This window comes from Nothobranchius furzeri, chromosome 14 (assembly GCF_043380555.1).
Source record: "Nothobranchius furzeri strain GRZ-AD chromosome 14, NfurGRZ-RIMD1, whole genome shotgun sequence".
Classification (NCBI taxonomy): domain Eukaryota; kingdom Metazoa; phylum Chordata; class Actinopteri; order Cyprinodontiformes; family Nothobranchiidae; genus Nothobranchius; species Nothobranchius furzeri.
The window spans coordinates 30,727,801-30,748,925 of record NC_091754.1 but is presented as its reverse complement, the minus strand read 5'-3'; the positions used below and the strand labels follow the sequence as shown (position 1 = coordinate 30,748,925).

At 44.3% G+C, this 21,125-nt stretch overlaps 1 protein-coding gene across 1 annotated transcript in view; it reads left to right on the top strand.

The window, feature by feature from the left end:
* The window catches only part of trappc10 (trafficking protein particle complex subunit 10), a 32,335-nt gene extending 12,113 nt beyond the window's left edge, over positions 1 to 20,222 (top strand). The window contains exons 3-23 of the mRNA XM_015965932.3: positions 1,975 to 2,110; positions 5,325 to 5,524; positions 7,032 to 7,227; positions 7,334 to 7,445; positions 7,521 to 7,768; positions 7,852 to 7,998; positions 10,791 to 10,905; positions 11,042 to 11,118; positions 11,272 to 11,363; positions 11,745 to 11,885; positions 12,139 to 12,248; positions 12,382 to 12,914; positions 12,989 to 13,130; positions 13,235 to 13,393; positions 13,471 to 13,700; positions 14,735 to 14,835; positions 14,917 to 15,040; positions 15,339 to 15,503; positions 15,631 to 15,811; positions 15,951 to 16,145; positions 16,770 to 20,222. Of these exons, the coding sequence (XP_015821418.1) occupies positions 1,975 to 2,110; positions 5,325 to 5,524; positions 7,032 to 7,227; positions 7,334 to 7,445; positions 7,521 to 7,768; positions 7,852 to 7,998; positions 10,791 to 10,905; positions 11,042 to 11,118; positions 11,272 to 11,363; positions 11,745 to 11,885; positions 12,139 to 12,248; positions 12,382 to 12,914; positions 12,989 to 13,130; positions 13,235 to 13,393; positions 13,471 to 13,700; positions 14,735 to 14,835; positions 14,917 to 15,040; positions 15,339 to 15,503; positions 15,631 to 15,811; positions 15,951 to 16,145; positions 16,770 to 17,017 (3,652 nt within the window). The 3' untranslated portion in view covers positions 17,018 to 20,222. The remainder of the gene's footprint in view (positions 1 to 1,974; positions 2,111 to 5,324; positions 5,525 to 7,031; positions 7,228 to 7,333; positions 7,446 to 7,520; positions 7,769 to 7,851; positions 7,999 to 10,790; positions 10,906 to 11,041; positions 11,119 to 11,271; positions 11,364 to 11,744; positions 11,886 to 12,138; positions 12,249 to 12,381; positions 12,915 to 12,988; positions 13,131 to 13,234; positions 13,394 to 13,470; positions 13,701 to 14,734; positions 14,836 to 14,916; positions 15,041 to 15,338; positions 15,504 to 15,630; positions 15,812 to 15,950; positions 16,146 to 16,769) is intronic.
* Positions 20,223 to 21,125: the final 903 nt, after the last annotated feature.

The window sequence follows — 21,125 nt, the reverse complement described above, 5'->3', positions numbered from 1 at the left end:
GAGGCCTTTCCCCGGAGCTAGCTCAGCGGTCACGTGGGTCTGATGCTCATTAATTTTTCATTGAAAAGGAATTTATCAAAAATATTGCATTAGTCAAAAATTCTTCATCAAAAGTTTTAAGACCACTTGAAAAATGGCCTAAAATCTTTTTTTGCATAGTTAATCTTAACACTTCGAGTAGAGCTTCAACATGCAACAAGTTGGAATGGAAGTGAGACAAAACATTTTCTGAGGATGAAATTTATTGAAAATAATTAGGGATGCACCGATACCGATACTGGTATTGGTATCTGTGCTGATACCAATTCCAGTATCGGTATCGGTAAAAGTTGACCGATACCAAGAACCAATACCAATACAGTTGCTTGAAAATGGCTTCACTGTAACTTGTCATTTCTGTTCACCTAATATTTTACCTTTGTGATGATTTTTATTCATATATTTTACTTTTTATCTACCTCAGTCTTTTCCTGTTGAAAGCAGAGAAGAAAATAAAATCTGTATGCCAAATCATTGCATTTTTTTTGTGTGGTATAAGTATCGGTAATCGGTATCGGCGAGTACTCAGATCCAAGTAGCGGTATCGTATCGGTTTGGAAAAAAGGGGTATTGTTGCATCTAGGGTTGTCACGGTGTGAAAATTTTACCTCACGGTTATTGCGACCAAAATTATCATGGTTTTCGGTATTATCGCGGTATTTTTTAAAACGTGCTACATTTTCAGACAACTAAATAAACCCTGTATATCAGGAAAATATTGTCCTCAGTTTGGGTCTAAATTTAGCCTAAAATGTGTTATTTTGTAATTATGTTGTTTATTTGTTTACATTTTTCCCCTTTAGTCTTTAAAATACCAATATTTGCCCATAACTTCTTATTTTTTGTCTGTTTGATGTCATTTCAACATGGGGGTGTCCGCGACACGGTTTATATGCAGGTAGCGGGCGCTGCGGCTGCTTTATATAGCGACTCGTTGCATTCTCCCTCAACCCAAATCCTCAGATCACGCATTTTAGCTAAAACGCTAACGTTAGCTTGCCTTGCGTTGACTGTAGAGTTGTGGGTGATGGTCACGCAGATGTGTCATGAGATTTGAAGCGTTGCTGACTTTCACAGACACTTTTTCTGCACGTGCTGCAAGCTGGATAGCCGTCTTCTATCTACTGTCCCTCGGCATTCTTCAGATATCCAAAAAAATGCCCATACTTCCCACTTTGTCTTCTTTAAGGGATATTAAATGTCCTGAGCGCTGCCGTCTCCTCCTTTGGCTATTATTTCAGCTTTAGCTTCAAGAAAGTTTTGGTTGTAAACAACAAAGTGCGCAGAACAGATGATACGGTGGCTGGTAAGGGTCAGCGCGCCTACACTGCAGCCATGGTAATCCACCGAGATAATATATATTTTAAAAAACAAGACTGTTATTATTATTGTCAACTTTTTTACCGGGGTTTACCGCTACACCAGTTACCGTGACAACCCTAGTTGCATCCCTAAAAATAATGCTTAAACTGAAACAGTGTTTTACAACAGATCCCGTGTTTAAGACCACGTGTCTTCAAAAAGCCACATCTGTGCAAAAATGTGGATTGATTTTTATTTTCTATCGGGTTGTCGATGTCCTAGTGGCAAAGACAAAAACCACTTTCCCTCTGTGAGCGTGGTCGGGTTGTTGAACTGCGTAAGCAGGGTCTCACCTACACGCCACTGCTGCTGAGGTGGGACTCGGTAAGAGACTGGCATTTAGAATTTCTTAAATCCTGAGGGTTGTGGAACAAAAAGGTTATGGAGGAAACAAAAAAAAATCTAGTGCAAGACCCCCCAAAAATTTCCCCAGCAATGAGCCTCAGGAACCCATAGGGAGCCTAAGTCTCCTCCCTAATTGGTCGGCTCATAGGTCCCCTGAAGAACGAAAAAAAATGAAATGAAATGTAATGTACAGTAATGCTGTAAATCTCAGTCGTTTGTTCTGTGCAGGACTTACGGCCGCGCACCAAAAATGATCCACCTTGAAGCTAATTTTGTCCAGTTTAAAGAGGAGCTGCTCCCGAAGGAGAGCAACAAGGCTCTTCTAACCTTCCCCTTCCTCCACATCTACTGGACTGACTGCTGTGTAAGTAGATCACACACCCACACCCACACACACACACACACACACACACACACGCACGCACACACACACACACACACACACACACACACACACAAATCTCGAGATGCTCAGATTGAATCAAAATTGTGTTGAGTATGGTGGCCTGAACTTTCCTTGTTTACCGTTAGTGACTCGGCTCCTGCAGCTCGTGTAGTTTTCTGGTTATAAACAGGTTATTGTGAAGCACAGACATAATGACTGCTAATGAGAGGACTTGTTCTGCGTGGTTAGGTCATAGCCTGGTCGCTGTCACATGCAGGCTGTTTGGTAAAGTCTGTTTCTCTGCTGGAAGAAACTACCACTTATCTACTCTGCATGTTAGTTTATTCTTATCTGTGGAAAAAAAGGCACAGAGCTGTCATCCACTCACAGAATGGGTATGAGTGTTTTACCTCCTGCAGCTCTCAGACTTACCTCGTAGAACATTTTAGCTTTTCTTTCTGTATGATAAAGGTAAAGGTGGGAGCCTGCGGTCTCCAGCTTTAGTTAAACAGACAAACATGAAGCAGATTGTTAAATAATAATAAAAGAGGCAGGAACATGCTGACTCAGCAGCTGGATAGTTGGAGGAAGTGCTGCTGTGATCTTGTGACTCGTGATGTTTCCCTATAACTGGCTGCAGGGTTGGAGAGATAAATGCGTGTAGAGGGCAGCAGAACACACAGAACTACAAATTGTGACATTTGTTGCAAAAAAGTCTTAAATGTTTCTTAATCTTCTCACAATTGTTCTCATTTGATTGCATATTTTCCACACAGTCACTTCCAACCCTAACCCTACTGGAGCTATCAGTCGGCTCCCCTTTCCCACAGTTATCTCAGTTTCCACACATTATAACTGATGTCAAATAAAACCAGACTGTTTGAGGAAAAGTAAAAGTCGTGGATTTCCTGTAAATAGCAGATTTTTCCTTTACATCCACCTACAGCTTGGGACTGTCACAGATGGACTGCTTACTGAATTAGACAGTGGTCAGGGTGAGCAATGAAATGACCCAAGAACCATCTTTCTCTGTCTGACGGGTAGAGTTAGGGAGTAATAAAGCACACATTTAGCGTCTAATTTCAGTTCCACTGAGGCAAAACAACCAATTGAGTCACAAGAAAGTCAGGCTGAACCAATTCAAAGTCATGAACTGAAAAGTTCTTTGTGCACAACCCTGAAGACCCAAAGGTTCAGATATAGCAGCCAATGATTGTAACTGTTTATTGAACTTATAAAACATTGTGTAACTCTGGTTTCTCCCTGCTAGGAGACCGTTACTTAATGGGTGACTCATCACGTTTATCCCTCCACTCCTCACTTCCGACCAATTTAGAACAAACATCACCCTCGGGCGCCAATCAGCAGCAGTGCTTCATACAGGAAACCCCAGTCACATCAGGCTTTGGTAGATAAATAGCTATATCTACAGCTACAGCTAGCTTAGGTGAACACAACAAAATAGAGCAGATTGACACCCATACTCCCTCCCCTCCCTCTTGTCCCCCTACACCCTCCTGTTGTGTGAGACGGGCAAATGTCAACATTGTGCTACTTTGACTCACTCATCTCTCGAGTTTGAAGAACGTGGCTCACCAACTTCCACCCGTTCTTGTTCGACGCAAGAACAAAATGTGCCGTTACAGTAACGAAGGATTTGGTGGCAACCGATGTCCACGCATCGCATGTGAGCGCTATCCCGGTTGCCTTCTTCATGGACTCCAGAACGCTTGCTTTGTTTTCCTCGTAGAGGTGGGGGACTTCTTTTTCTGCAAAATGTTTTTGGTGAGGAAGTTTATAGCGCGGCTCCATGGTGCGCACCACTAACCGAAACCCCCTGTTGTTTACTACTGAATACTGGCGTAGATCCGTCGCGATTAAAGTAGCTATTGCTTTTGTAATGCTCCTCGCCTTCTCTGAGTTCTTCGGTAGTTTGGAGACAGTCTCCAGGATGGAGAAAGAGGTCAAAGAGGTAGTGCCACTCACTAAACAGTTCGGGCGGCGCGCGCGTCAAGGCTCCGGTTACGTGTTTGTTTTTTAGTACTGGCTTCGCAACAAAACTTTGATGTTATGTTTTTTTAAGCATCATTGTTCATTAATCGATGCTGAAACAACATGTTAAGCTTTTAGATGTCTCACCACATCGATTAATTGCACCCACCCCTACTGCAGGCACACAGCAGCAAAAATGTAAACAAACACGTCTGCTAAATTTCCCCGTGACAGTAGATGTGAAGTTTTCATCCTACAACGAAAATACGGCGCAGAGGACGCTTATTAATTTAATACGAGCTTTAAAGAAGAAACTCTGGGCGGTGTGAGGTTAGTTTTTAAAGCTCGCTGCAGAAATAAAAACACGGAGCATCAATAGTCAAACACAACACTGGTCTGTGTGAGCATGACACTCCTAGATGCCAAAATAACCTGTGAAATAATTAAAGACATCATGCTAGATCAGCAGCCTGTGATGCCACCTGGTTCTGCTCGCTATAAGAGCCGCTTCAGATTTTATTAAATAAATAATAATTTACCAAAAATGAATCAAACCGAGCTCTTCAAAACACTGAACCAAATCGAATACGATGTTAGCGTACCATTACACCCCGAATGTACACAAATATCAGTGAAACAGCACATTTGAATTGGGCTACAACGATTACTTAACATCATCATCGAACACTAATTATCATCAATGCAGATTCTCACCGCTGACACATCGAATGACAGCTTTTCTGCAGCCCTGGTCAGTGTTTGGCATGCTGTGTCCTAAATAAATTTTGCATGTTAAACAGCTGTTTTGTGACTGGGTGAGTTCACCTGAGAAAGGTTTATGATTGGTCAGTTGTAGCGTGATCATGCTGCATGCTCTTGTTCAGATCCTTCCCTTTCCGAGTGTCTGGAAGGACCATCCAGAGTGCAGGATGGGATTTTGGCAAAGGCAAGAAATATCGACAAAACGTCATTAGAAATGGCGACAGACATGTTAAGTTAGAAACTCTGTCTTGAATCTGGCAGCTCGCGGTATTTAGAGGTAGGTTACATAAAAAGCAATGAAGGAACCCATCTAAATCTGTTTCTAGATGTTCCAGCACATCAAATTTAATATAATTCACTCCCTGCCTGGTGAGTGCATGTGTGCTTGGTGTGTAAGTACCAGTTTAATACCTGACCATTAAGGTCTGTGCTGCTGCAGGACACGGAGATGTACAAGAGCTCCGTGAAGGAAGACATGATGCGCTGGCAGAACACCTTACGGACCCACGGCTCAGCAGACTGGGTGATCATCGTCGTGGAAACCAGCGACACAAAGAAGAAGAACAAACCAAATATTCTGCCTCGGTCTTCCATCGTGGACAAGATCCGCAGCGACTTCTGCAACAAGCAGAACGACAGGTGGGAGGCTTCTGCTTTTCTGACCAGCTGATGTAGACACACCTGGAATTAGGGATGGGTACCTTTGACATTTGAATCGATTCAGTACTAATTCCCAGTACCTAGGAATAGATACCGGTACTTAACTACCAATTTTAGATACTTTTGAGTGTTTAATATTTTAATTCTCTTTTATAATTAAATATATATTTTTCTCAATATATAAAACCATATTTGATAAAAATTACGATAAATAACATACAACTGTTTGTATTTTAACATCGTCCTTGTAGTTTTATAAGCTGATAATTAAACTGAAGCAAACATCTTTACTGTGAACTAAATTTACTGTGTATCTTCATTCCTTTTGCCATCCTTTTTCTTTGATTTTTCCTACTGGGGAAGTTAGAATTTCCGAGGAGAAAGCAAACGCACCATTAGCTGATAACAATGGTGGCAATGGAAGCTAACATACCAAGCTAATGTTATCTTAAACAGTTTATTTAGCTGCTGGAGCAGATTAAAACGATGATGCCTCACACTTAGATCGTTGTCACTGGTTTCATCTTCACCCAATCACCCGTCGCATTTAGTAAAGTGAAGCCAAACTTTAGAGCGTGTTCATGTTCTTCTAGTCGGAAATTCGGAGTTCCGAGGAGAAAGCGAATGCACCATTAGCGAAACGGAAGCTAACAAATCAAGCTAACGTTATCTTAAACATTTTATTTACCTACCGGAGCAGATTAAGATGAGGATGTATCATTTAGATCATTGTCGCTGGTTTCATCATCACCCAGTTACCCATCACATTTAGTGAAGTGGACCCAAGCTTTAGCGTGCGTTCTTTCTACCATGCTGCTCTGTTTACAACTGGCTCGCAGCGACCGACGACATAACGCTCTTGCGCATGCGCAGCTGTCTTGGCAAGTTCTCGTTATGAAGGACGGGTACCGAAACGAGGCATCGTTACAAATGATGCGAATCGGTGCTCAGTCAGTACTATGGAATTCGGTCGGTACCTTAAAAAGTACCGAATTCGGTACCCATTGCTATCTGGAAGTAAAAGAGAAACATCACCTTCCTTCAGTCTGTTGTTTTAGACTTCCTTCTTCTGCTACACTAACTGTTAGAGAATCCCTCTACTGTTGCTCAGAGTGGCGTTAAAGACAAGACAAGCACGTGTTGTCCAGAAAGGACAATTAGATCTGGAAGGAAACAGATTTTGTATCTCGTTTAAGCTTAAAAAGTGTGTGAGCTTGTACCGAATTGGGGAGACTGGTAAATCCAGGGAAAATATTTGACTTTCTGAGATTACTGTAATAAATTTACTTACAAATCTTAAAATTGTGAGGAAAAAATAAAAGGAGGGGTGGGGGATTTCAAGAATAAAGTTAGAGATTTACAAAAAGAACTCCTGGATCTTCTCTGATGTATCTGTCGTCTTTAGACTTTACCTTTTAGTCGGTAATGACCCTAATGCAGCAGCCGACCTTTGCAAACCCTCCTGGTTGTTGTTGTTTTGGTCCAGGTGTGTGGTGCTCTCGGATCCTCTGAAAGACTCATCTCGGTCTCTGGAGTCGTGGAACTCCCTGCTGCTGAAGCTGCGGACCCTCCTCCTCATGTCCTTCACCAAGAACCTGGGTCGGTTTGAAGACGACATGCGTACGCTCCGGGAGAAACGCACACAGCCTGGATGGAGCTTTTGTGAATACTTCATGGTCCAGGTAGAATAAACACAGCAGCAGGTGGATTCTTCTGTAGGACGACTAGAGGATGTAGCATGAATGGTTGAGAAGTGGAGATTAAAACGTGCTCTTTGCGTCGCTGCAGGAGGAGTTGGCCTTTGTTTTTGAGATGCTACAGCAGTTTGAGGACGCCTTGGTCCAGTATGATGAACTCGATGCTCTATTTACTCAGTATGTCCTTAACTTTGGAGCTGGAGGTATGTTGGGTTTCACTCTGTTTCTGGATTTCTCTCTCCGTTTCATAATCAGATGTGCTTTTTGTCTCTGTGCAGACACCGCTAACTGGCTCGGCTCCTTCTGTGCTCCGGTGCGTAACTGGAGCGGTCTGCTCCTCCGGCGGCCCATCGATATGGAAAAGAGGGACAGCATCCAGCGTGGAGAGGCCAGTCTCCTTGACCTGAGGAGCTACCTGTTTTCTCGTCAGTGCACTTTACTCATTTTCCTTCAGAGACCCTGGGAGGTCACTCAGAGAGCTTTGGAGCTGCTCCACAACTGTGTCCAGGAGCTGTGTCTGCTAGAGGTGGGTTCACACCTCCTCCCCTCATTTCAAACGACCCACGCCATCAGTTATTTGAAAAGGTCTTTCTTCCTGTCCTTGTGGAGGTGTCTGTTGTTGACGGGGCGCTGGACTGCTGGGTGTTTCTCAGCTGCTTGGAGGTTCTGCACAGGATCGAGGGCTGCTGTGATCAGGCTCAGATAGCTGCTAACTGCTCCCACACCGTCGGACTCTGGGCCTACGCCACAGACAAGGTAAAAGAACAAACACTTGTGCTTCCTTAGTTTGGTGTGTTTTCAGCTCTCACCAGGAAGAAGAACTCTTGTATTACCATCTGTGTCCACCGTCCTGATAAGAGACTATTTATAGGATTAATGCAAAAGACTTTCTTCTGTCTAGTTTAGGGTTGTCACGGTAACCGGTGTAGCGGTAAACCCTGGTAAAAAAGTTGACAATAATAATAACCATCTTGTTTAAAAAAAAAAAAAATTATCTCGGTGGGATTACCGTGGCTGCGGTGTAGGCGCGGTGATCCTTACCAGCCACCGTATCATCTGCTGAAGTTGCCGGCGGCACACATGCACACTTTGTTGTTTACAACCAAAACTTTCTTGAAGCTAAAGCTGAAATAATGGCCAAAGGAGGAGACGGCAGCGCTCAAGACATTTATTATCCCTCAAAGAAGACAAAGTCGGAAGTACGGGCAATTTTTGGATATTTGAAGAATGCCAAGGGAGTTTATAGAAGACTGCTATCCTGTTTGCAGCACGTGCAGAAAAACGTGTCTGTGAAAGGCAGCAACGCTTCAAATCTCATGACACATCTGCGTGACCATCACCCACAACTCTACAGTCAACGCAAGGCAAGTTAACGTTAGCGTTTTAGCTAAAATACGTGATTCGAGGATTTGGGTTGAGGGAGAATGCAACGAGTCGTTATATAAAGCAGCCGCAGCGCCGCCACCTGCATATAAACCGTGTCGCGGACACCCCCATGTTGAAATGACGCTATGCATTACGGGGCTCCCAGGGGCAGATAAGAGTTGGTCTCTCTCCGAGAATAATTATGAATCATCTGATCTAATATTTTTAAAATTATGACATCAAACAGACAAAAAAATAAGAAGTTATGGGCAAATATTGGTATTTTAAAGACTAAAGGGGAAAAATGTGAACAAATAAACAACATAATTACAAAATAACACATTTTAGGCAAAATTTAGGCACAAACTGAGGACAATATTTTCCTGATGTACAGGGTTTATTTTGAAAATGTAACACTTTTGTAAGGGAAAAATGAGAGGTTCTTACATTTTATTTAATGACCCGTAAGGCGTGGGATTCCATAGGAAATATGAAATCTGCCTCACGGATCGAGGGTTATTTAAACTAGAAGATCGCAACTTTTTAATGCAGCGATTATGTAACCGTTATGTATTCACTCAGAGACAACACAATAGAAAGAGTCAAGTTTAAAAGTTAAGAATTTTATTACTAACAATTAAACTAGGCTGACTTCAGAACTAAATGTATAGTGTTACTAAAAATGGATGAGACGGTGAATGGATGACGTGTCATGTAAATCAGAACCCGCAAATCCGGAGACGCGATTAGTTCTGACGGGAACTGAAGATGTTGGTTTGGAATAAGCTTGGGTAGTTTCAGAACCGCATGAGACACCATCAAGTCGCGCCTACCTGCCTGGTGGAAGTCCCCTGGTGAGATCAGGAATGCCGAGGTCCACCTGGACCCTCTCTGGACACCGAGCTGGTAGAAGAGCCGCGGTTCCGACCAGACCCGTCTCGAGTTACCTCCGGCACACGACTCTTTTCTTGGTGTCTGTTCAGACCCAGCCTGGGTCGGTGGAGCTTTTATTCTGAAAGGAGCTGTTGCCGCGCCTAGTTGTTGTAGCGACTGGATTTTCTCAGCTTGTCGTGGTTCTTTCGGTTGGAGAGTTAAAGGTCGGATTGGCCACTCCGGCGCTTGCTCTGGAATGCTTTGAACTGGCGTTAGAGCTGACGTGGCGTAGTTTTATACCTCGGATGTTATGGTTTATTGTCGAATGAAAAGTACCAAACACCGTCAGAAGCATGCCTCCGTCAGATCTGTAAGATTCTGATTGGATCAGTGAAAGAAATGTGTTATGTCTTTGTAACACTACGTGAAATGAGTCCTGTTGGAACATTTAAAGTTACATCACTTCATTTCTAAGATCATAATAAAATAATTAATATTTTATTTTCACAGGTCGGTCACATCTTATATTGACTAACACTTTGATGGATTAGCTTTATTAAAATAGAGTTCTTTGATTAATTAAAAGAAAAGAGTTCATTCTTCTTTCTTCTGTCTTCATTGCTGGAATGTAAACAGTTTGGAAGCAAATGCATGACCTTGAGGCTGTTTCATGCACACTGGCACTGTGTCAAAAGGAAACAGCTGTTAGGGTAGAAATGGCTCCTTCATCACGTTACACGTTTAAAAAAAATACCGCGATAATACCGAAAACCGTGATAATTTTGGTCACAATAACCGTGAGGTTAAATTTTCACACCATGACAACACTAGTCTAGTTTCATCTCTAAATGCCATGTTCATAGAGAAGTAACACCCATAATAATCATCTAAAGTCACAGTTTTCTTGTATATAGGGATGCAACGATGCCGCTTTTTTCCATACCGATACGATACCAACACTTGGATCTGAGTACTCGCCAATCCGATTGCTGATTCCGATACTTCTACCACACACACACAAAAAAAAAATGCAATGAATTGGAATACAGGTTTTATTTTCTTCTCTTTCAACAGGAAAAGACTGTGAGGTAGATAAAAAATAAAATATATTAATATAAATGATCCCAAAACTAAAATATTATGTTAACTGAAATGTCAAGTTACAGTGAAGCCATTTTCAAGCAAATGCATTGGTATCGGTTAACTTTTACCAATACAGATACTGTTATTGGTACCGATACCAGCATCGGTATCGGTGCATCCCTATTTATATCAGCAAACATCATGTAGTTGTTTCTGTTTGTTGTCAGCTGAAGTCTTTGGGGGTACTCTGTGGCCTGGTGACCAAGAAGGAACCCACATCCGAAGATCTGAACAAGACTGTGGATCTGCTGGCAGGACTCGGGGACGAGAGACCTGAAACTGGTCCGTCAAGCATTGAATCATTAAAAAATACCTTTTGAGTTGCATACTCCCAATTCTCATGAAGCATTCCAAAGATTCGTAGATTTGGAATGTAAACAAAGCTAGATAGTTTACGAATGTCCTCCGTCCTCCACAGTCAACAGCTTGCAGAGCCCTTACAAGAAGCTGAAAGAAGCCCTGTCGTCCGTCGAAGCCTTTGAAAGGCATTATCTTGTAAGTCACTCACAAACACGGCTTGTTGTTGGCAAAGAAGGAACTGCTGCACCAGTTTTTTCAATCAATACAGCCTCTGATGTAACGTTGTTGAAACGGTTGAACTGATTACTTTCCTCTCCTCTCTTCCTCGTTGGCCCCGTCTTGCATCAGGAACTCTCTCATGCTGCTATGGAAATGTATCAGGCCATCGGCCGGATGAGGTCGGCCAGGCTGGTGGGGAAAAGCCTGGCTGAGTTCTACATGTAAGGAAGTCGAGCTTCTGCTTCTGTCAGGGTGTTGTCACCGCTCACATTTATTAGAAAGGTCAACAGCACCTAACCTGCTGTTTCACTGTTCTTTGGCTGATTAGACCTTTTCACAGCAGCTGCCAGCCAGGGACCGGCAACAGAAACAAATGTTTCTGGAAAAAGGTCCAATCAGGCAGAGTACATAAAATGATCTTGTTAAAGTCTGACTCTGGTGTGATTTAAAGGCACTTTTGGTTATTTTTATGTGTAAAGTTGTGAAAAAACCTGTAGAGAAATGGCGTTTATGTCCAACAGGACTGATAAATTAATGGCTAGTCTGATCTGGCTAAGTGTAAACTATGCTTAAAGCTCGTGTAACATTTCTGTGTTTGCCAGGAGGAAGGGGGACCCTGAGCGGGCTGAAACCTTCCTGCAGGAGGCTTTAAAGTCGTACGTATCAGAGGGGTGGAGCCTCCCGGTGACCCACACCAGGAGGCAGATCGCCGAGTGTCAGAAGCTGCTGGGCAGAACAGAAGAGTATCCTTAAGCTTCATCCAACTGAACCTGCTGACAAAAGCACCATAAGGAGTTCATTAATAGTTTATTTTAATGATGGAATTAATGCATGTAGTTATTACGTTCTTTCTAGAGGAAACTCGAAGCTTTTTCGTGGAATATGTTTGAGGGATTAATTATTATGACTTGAGTTTGAGTTTTAAGTCAGTCTGGTTGGTTTCATCACAGCGAACAGGACTCCGCAGTAGCTGGTTTCCTTGACAACCAGCTGCAGCTACTTGCAGACATGTGCCTTGTTGGCTGGTGATGTGAATCTCACTACAGAGGAAAGAAAGCACTTTTGTCAAGAAATTCTCTCCTTTGCTGGAAAGTCTGGGGACCAGTGTAAGTCCTGGTGTTTATCACTGGTTTGTTTGGGGAACGAACAAAATGGAAAAGTTTTTGTGGAGAAAAGTTTCTCCTGATGTTTGCAAATGTAAAATCCTGACCCTCAGCAGCATCTTTGTGTCTCCTACAGCACACAAAGTGTCTCTCAGCATGAATGTTTTCACCCAGCTGACACGACTCCAGTTCCACCCCGCCACGCTGCTGGTGCACACCGGGGGCGTCCTGCAGGTGGAGCTCACGCTCAAGTCTTTGATGCCCATTTCAGTTCACATACAGCAGCTAGCTGCTAGCATTCACTTTGACGTGGATCACGGAGGGACTCTTGGGAGGTCCAAAGGAGTAAAGAGACAAACAAACCAGGGAACGGTGGAGTTTAATCTGGGGAACCCATCAGCAGGACCGACCTCCTTCACGGGAAACAGCCGTGTTTTAGAAATGGACGAGATTCAGGACAGGAGTCCTTCGGACAATTCTCTCAACGCCACAGGACTGGTGTGTAAAAACGCTCACCTGCTCATACGTCGCCATGGCAACAGCTCCCCTTCTGAAATGGCCAAATGCGTGAGCCCCCCCGCTGTTGCTATGAAGGAAGGAGATCAGATGCTGAAGGTCCAGGATGTAACATTAGAACCTGGAGAGAACAGCATCATCTTCACCGCACCAGTAAGTGGGCCTCTTGACTCGTCTGACTCTCGTTTTGCTGCATCGTTCTCACGTCTCCTCTGGCTTTTCCTCAGAGCGGACAGCCAGGGTCGTACACGCTGCGGCAGCTGTGCGCCACGGTTGGGGGGATTCAGTTCGTCCAGTCTCACGTGTACCCCTCGGTCCGATACGAAGTGTACTCTCAGGAGCCCCAGCTCACCGTGGAGCCGCTCTCAGGTCTCAAGCTTCTGTTTGAGTAAAATCAGAGGAAATTCATTGGAAACTGGTGCTTGTGATTTTTAAATTCTGCACTTTTGACATTTTGTTGTTTGTGTCTTCAGAGCCTCTGTTGGCAGGTCTGCCTCAGGTGGTAAAGTTCACCCTGCTGACGGGTCACTACACTGTGAAGAAAGGAGATGCTCTGCAGCTCAGCAACACAGACACCATGCCCATCCTGCCCTCCACCAGCTGCACCGCCCGCATCAGCAGCCCTGCTGCCGGTCAGCCATTACATTTTAAAGTCTTCGCACTTTTAAGGTGGTTTCTTCAACTCTTTTTTTCCCTGTAATGTAATCAGAGCTGGTGGGTGAAAGCGTCCTGTCCATCCAGTCCTCTGAGAAGGTAACCAGCATCAGCCTTCCTCCCACCCCTCCCTACCACACTCTGGACTTCCAGTTGGAGGTTTTGTGCATCATCCCGTCTGGGTTGGAGCAGCCGGCCAATGAGAGGCTGACAAATGGAGAGATCCGCCATCGTCCACGCAGCTACAGTCATCCTGATACACCAATGACCGCTATTGACCAGAGGGTGAGAGAAACAAGAGGGTTTGAGGTTAAAGATGCAGCCTTCGTTTAATCTACCTGTGGGTAGCAGCTCAGATTGCAGTTTGTGAGCGAGTAGATTAAGGCTGCAGTTAAAGGGTGACCGTTTGTGAAAATGAGATAAGTGTAGAAATTTGACTAAAAGCTTAGAGCCTGTGGATGACGGCTTTAATCAGCCAGCTCTTTTTCCGTTGCTCATCTTTTAATCCCTAAACTTTTAAATGACCTAGCATCCATTCCTCCCTTCTGATCAGACCTTCTGGAGAATGTGTTTTCTGGATCGGAGGCCGCTTTGAGCTGATGGGAAAAGCTAAACGTATATAGCCTGGCAAGCCAGACTAAATAAATGTATTATTTAGTCTGGCAACGCTCCATTGACGGCTCTCAGTTGTGGGGCGGGTTCTACCGTTGTCTTTCAAATGATCTCCGCATGCTACTGGACAATGAATGTGACATACTCACCGCAACAGCTATCGGTAAATGAGGCGGTCTGCAGTTGAAGAAGGAGAAAACACATCATTTTTTTCTAAATAAAAGCACTTGAATACATCTATCTGCTCCTGATTCTAATGAAGCCCAAGTTCTAATAGTCCAAAATTGATGTAAAAGCCGTTTCAAACGAGCTGTCGCTATCTTGTTTCACTCTGTTGCGTCATCCCACCCACCAGGCATATAGATTGCCCTGATTGGCCCACAAAGCGGATAAAGCTCTGTGATTTGTTCACTAAGCAGATAGAGCACTATGATTGGCCCACCATTATAGACCAATCACAGCTCTTTATGTGTTTGAAACTCCTCTAGAGAGCTGTGATTGGCCAGCCAGAATGCTGTTAGGGGCTGCAGAGGTTCCAGTGGAGCGTTCCTAGACCAAACTTTGCAAAGCAAGAACTTGGTCTAGTTCACTAGGCTAAAACTTACATGGTCATTTTAAGAAATCAAACCAGCAGCCAATGATTTATATTTGCTTTGGAAATCCATAATGTAGGTGTTTAATAAAGCTTTAGATGCTTCTGTGTGCAGATGTCCATCGACTGTCCGTGGTCCATCTACTCCACACTGCTCACCCTCACCTTCTACATCCCCTTTAAGACCAAACACTCGCTGCTTTCTGCTGGAAACAGGTGGGGCTCCATCATCTAACATGGAGTTTGTGATGCTCCTTCCTTCCCTCACACTGTCTGACCTTTGACCCACTCTTTCAGAAAGTACATCCAGGTGTGTGTGCAGAACATGTCGGATATGAACTTCACGCTGGCTGAAGTGAAGCTGACAGAGAAGCAGCACGCATCACTGGAGCTCCAGTCATTCAACACTAAAACACATCAGGTGAGAGGAAAGGGAGCGACGTGTCGTCTGCAGGTTTGGCTCCTAATGGAGCCGATTCATCTGCTTATTGGTAACAATTATTACTAATGTGCACTCAAAAAGTTTTTTTTTATCATTTCTTCTCTTTGAAAAGCATCCCTCCAAAATAAAAGTCTATAAGTGATTAATGCAACGGACCTATGATCTTGGTTAATGTAGTACATCGAAAAGCTTCTGTGTATAAAATAGGATGCCTAACTGTTGTGTTGATTTTTGTATGTGTATGTGTGTGTGTGTGTGTGTGTGTGTGTGTGTGTAGCTCCTGTGCAGTAAACACAGTGTGTTCTGCCTGTGGGAGGTGATGTGGAAGGATGACCTGCCCTCCTGTCTGCAGTGTGTTTTCTCTGCCACCTTTTCTCCAACCAACCAGGACACCTCTGCCTTCAAACCGTTCCACTACCAGTTCCAGCTTGAGAGAGTCACTGTAAGACCTGGAGAACGCTCACATCTGCTTTAAAAATGGGAATTTTAGAAAGTTTTTTTTATAGAGAATCACTATTAAAATGGTACAAGTTGAAGACCACCATTATAACATCCCATCCTTCTGTCAGACATTGTACAGTGTGCGAGCGGCGATCTCTCCTCCTGCCAGTGAGCAGCACTGTCGCTGTGGTTTGCTCTGTGGACTTGAGGTGAGTATCACCAGACTCACGGAGCCATCAGAGGGGGAGATCACAGAGGACAGCAAAACTGACACAGATGGACTCAAAACCACCAAACTCATGTATGAAGGTAAAAGCAGATAAAATGTTTGAAAGCCATAATAGGACCCAAAAATGCTTCATAACACGAATGTTAACCTGGTTTTCTGGTATTTTTGGGTAGATGATCACTAAGAAAGGCTTCTGCTCTGTTTCTGTGTGCTTGTCAGTGGCAGACAGCAACAGTAACTGGGCCGTGTGTGGGAAGAGTTCAGGCATGGTGCTGATGCCGATGAAGGCCAACGCCACCCACAGGGTGCAGATTGAGGTGATGCCTCTGTTTGCTGGACACCTGCCTTTCCCCAAGATCAGAGTGCTTAAATACCTTCCTCACAGCGCTGCGGCGGCCATGCAGCCAGACCCTGGTGAGACGCCGCCACTCACTCACCAGCATTTACCACGATCAGCCTCAACTGCCAACTCAAAATTCAGATTGCATTTATTTGTCCTGCTTCATGAATGCAGCATTAAACGACTTTGAGCTAAGTGCTAACTCATGCTAGCGCGCGCGCACACACACACACACACACACACACACACACACACACACACACACACACACACACACACACACCTCTTCCATTTGGGGTTTTTACTTGCAGAAACATGATTTTCTGGCTAATCTGATTCTTCAGAAGATGATCTTCTCGTGTTTGTTCAGTTTGGCCCAATTTGTTGTCAGTCCTCAAAACCATCTCTGTAAATTAGACCAATTCATTACAAAGCTGGACATGTTTTCAGTCGTAACTACTAGCAGTAAAGCCGGAGAACGTTGGCAGCTAGTTGGAGACACAGTTATACAAATCATCATTTGAAATCACTGAATCAGCACATTGGACAGCTGTTTTCTTTTGCCAGTCCTCCTAGCAGCCGAAGTTTGACTTGAGTGATTGTCCAAATGTCCCCGGGTCTCAGCAGCAGCTGACAGACTCCTGCTGACCTGTCCCCTCACCCCGGTGTGTGATGAGTCCGTTTCTGTCCACCCACAGACAGCTGCATAGAGAACGACAGTCTGTCCCTGCTGGACAAGACGCTCGACGACCAGGCCGACACGGCGAGCATCCGCAGCCGGGGCAGCGTCCACTCGGTGGGCAGTAGCGACCAGCAGCAGAAGGGCGTGGCCATGCCTCGCCTGGAGCCTTTCAGCCCTGGGCAGGTGTTCAACCACAGCCGCACACAGCAGGTCCTGGTGCTGCCTGCCACTGACGACCACATCATGGAGGTCAACGCCACATGACCCTGGGGGTGAGACGGCCCACGACCTTATTGTGAGACTTAACCCAGACCGGCTCCTCTGAGCTCTAGGTCAGGTCCGGGCCGGGTCCACACATCAGACCCGTACGGACCTTAAGTATGAAACCTTCACATCACTGAAGACATGGCGGACTACACAGTGACGAGCCAACTACTACTACTGCTGATACATGAAAACAAACTGTTCCCTGCCATACTTTGTACATACCTTTGAATGGATTTATAGATATAAATATATATATAAATATAATTAAATCAAATTGGCGCCTGCCGTGCTATTTTGAACTGAACAACATCACTCCTGATTGTCCCATGATGCACCAAAGCCCTAGGTGTGTGTGTGTGTGTGTGTGTGTGTGTGTGTGTGTGTGTGTGTGTGTGTGTGCGTGTGTGTGCGTGTGCGTGTGTGTGCGTGTGCGTGTGCGCGTGTGTGTGTGCGTACGTGCCCTGGCCCTGACTTGCTGTAACTGAGTGGCTGGAATTTCTGGGTCTCTTTAGGTGGGTTTGCATTTGAGACTTTTGTCCTGAAGACAAAAACGTTGCAGGATCCACAACCCTGCTGTACCCTCAGTGCAACAAAGACTGTGTTAAAGCAGGAAGTTGGCTGTAGATGTAGATGGTCATCTCCAAAGGCAAAACTAAACGTCTACTCGCTCCTACTGAATGTTCTAAGATATCAATGTAACTGAAAATACATCATGCTGTTTATTTATGTAATATGACCACATTGTTGAGCCAGCCTTGATGAAGAAAACTTTTAGGATAATTTATTTAACAAATTTTAGAACGAGGAAAGCAAATAATAGAAATACAGCAGCTGTTATGTTAAATTTGGATTTAGGATGATGGAGAAATGTTTATTTTTAAGCGTAAACATTAAAACAAAAGTCTCAGACTCTGACTTCTTAAAGAGGCTCAGTGTGTGTGTGTGTGTGTGTGTGTGTGTGTGCGTGCGTGCGTGTGTCTGCTCTGGTTCTGTGTGAGCATGAGTGTGTGTGAACAGGTGTTCCTATACAGTGCTACATGTGCATATTTATTGTGTGTGTTGCTAAATCTGTGTCCGAGCTATGCACACATGCTGCTTATGTAGAACAGATGAAGGAATTCCTGGATTTCATGTCTCTGAGAGGATGGATGTGGACCTCTGACCCCATCGCTCTACTTTTGACCTCTGTACATACTGATCTGTACATAAATGATTGAAATCAAAAAGGATTGCCAAATATATTAAGAAAGAAATAAGTGTAGTTTCCTGATTGGTTAGATTTTATGACACTTTTACCAATAATAACACCTGAAAGGGTTTGGGGGGTGATAAAGGGCAGTGCTGGTCTAAAAACCAATAAGTACGGAATTTCAGGTAAATCAGAAATTTTCCTTTATTAAATTAATCAAATTATTATTCATTCAAATGCCCAGACAGCAGTGACAGCACAGTTAAAATGCAGGAATGCAGCTGCGGTATGTTCATTCAGCTGGTTTGTAAACACTCAAATCTGATGCTAAATCATTTTAGTTTAAAGTAATGCAGCAGTTTTCTGCTCCTCTGCCCCACTGGTTGAAAGTGAAATTACAACTACAGTAAAAAACTGCTGCAGTCTGCTGTAGCTAGCGCTAACAACAAGCTAACACTAACATGAGCCGAGTCTTACTAAATAAGGCACAAATCAAAAAGATCTGCACTTGGACAAACAATATTATTACTGTAGTCTACCAAAAGGCCAAGTATTTCATCAAAAGGCCCAAACTACTTAGTTAACTCCATAGGCCAATCTGACACCGTGATGACAAGATGAACTGGCGTGGTCTCCAATCCAGAAACTGGTCAGTGACCTTGTTGCCAAATAAGGGAGCCACAATAAGTCCTCCTCCTGTCCCCCCTTATCTTAGCTGGAAACCCAAGGTCTCCTGCAGAAGACGCCTAATAAAGCTTATAATTCTTGGCTCAGTAATGACTTTAAAACCTCATATAATCGTATTCTGTTGAATGAAAAATTTGTTCTAAATCCAAAGTGTTTGATTAAGTGAATACATTACATTAGTGAATGATGGCTTAAAATGAATATTTTTCCTGTACTGATTTATTTCAGATCTTAAATTACACCAGATCAGTAATTGTTAATTCTAGTAATTTAATCTATCAGTATGAATATAATAAATATAATATTATTATTAATGTGTGGCAGCGTGAGTGTCCTGTCACAGTGTCCCGATTGATCATGCGCCCTGGCTACTTGGCCAATGGGATGTCCCTTTGGCTGACTGGTTAGAGCGAATGACTCTCCCCCGGGAGTCTGGGGATCGAATCCCGCCCGGGCCCTCGTTTCTCCACCTTGCCACATTTGGCGTTGTTGGCAGGATCCATGTAGTACTGTCAAGTAGGTCCATGGGTGTGGAGTTTGTGGCACCCTGCGTGGGAGCACGAGGACGTGCTTGTGGAAAGAGGGGTGAAGATGTGGCAGTGTGAGAATCCTGTCCGTGTCCCGATTGATCATGCGCCCTGGCTACTTGGCCAAGGGGATGTTCCTTTGGCTGACTGGTTAGTGCGTATGACTCTCACCTCCCGCCCACCCGGGCCCTCGTTTCTCCACCTTGCCACAATTGTTTAACTTTTTTGCTCCACATAACAGTTATAACATGTTCACTTCACACTAAGAGTTAACCTCTTAAGTATCTGAGTGAGGGAGTAATTCTCTGACATCTTTGTTAACGCCCTTTGAACTTGTCAAATTCTGATTTGTCTAAATTTGTCAACAACAGTTAATAAATATAGGGATCACTTCCTGATCCCTCAGTTCTTTGCCAGTTCACTCGGTTAGGCCGATTGGGTGACCAACGTGTTTGGGATCATTCTCTCTTTTGACCAAGGTCACAGTCGCTCTGCAACGCTTGTGAGTGATATCTGCCACCACAGCCTCAGATGTGGAACGTCTAAGCTGCAGACCCTGGCAGTATCTCATGGGTGGTGATATCTGAATTCAAAGGGAGCTACAACTCTTTGAGATTCCTGTAGCCACAGAGAACTCACCACTCTGGCTGCTGCAATAATAGAGGTCAAACGATTACTATAGGTCTTTACCAGGTTTGCACACACAGTAGCTGGTATTTTGGCCCATTCCTCCATGCAGATCTTCTCGAGAGCAGTGATGTTTTGGGGCTGTCGCCGAGCAACACGGACTTTCAACTCCCTCCACAGATTTTTTATAGGGTTGAGGTCTGGAGACTGGCTAGGCCACTCCAGGACTTTCAAATGCTTCTTACGGAGCCACTCCTTTGTTGCCCGGGCGGTGTGTTTGGGATCATTGTCGTGGTGGAAGACCCAGCCAAGTTTCATCTTCAAAGCTCTCACTGATGGAAGGAGGTTTTGGCTCAGAATCTCACGATACATGGCCCCATTCATTCTTTCCTTAACACGGATCAGTCGTCCTGTCCCCTTAGCAGAAGAACAGCCCCAAAGCATGATGTTCCCACCCCCATGCTTCACAGTAGGTATGGTGTTCTTGGGATGCAACTCAGTATTCTTTTTCCTCCATACACGACAAGTTGAGTTTATACCAAAAAGTTCTACTTTGGTTTCATCTGACCACATGACATTCTCCCAATCCTCTGCTGTATCATCCATGTGCTCTCTGGAAAACTTCAGACGGGCCTGGACATGCACCGGCTTCAGCAGCGGAACACGTCTGGCACTGCAGGATTTGATTCCCTGCCGTTGTAGTGTGTTACTGATGGTGACCTTTGTTACTGTGGTCCCAGCTCTCTGCAGGTCATTCACCAGGTCCCCCTGTGTGGTTCTGGGAATCTTGCTCACCGTTCTCATGATTTTGACCCCACGGGATGAGATCTTGCATGGAGCCCCAGATTGAGGGAGATTATCAGTGGTCTTGTATGTCTTCCATTTTCTGATAATTGCTCCCACAGTTGATTTTTTCACACCAAGCTGCTTGCCTGTTGTAGAGTCACTCTTCCCAGTCTGGTGCAGGTCTACAATTCTTTTCCTGGTGTCCTTCGAAAGCTCTTTGGTCTTGGCTATAGTGGAGTTTGGAGTCTGACTGTTTGAGGCTGTGGACAGGTGTCTTTTATACAGATAA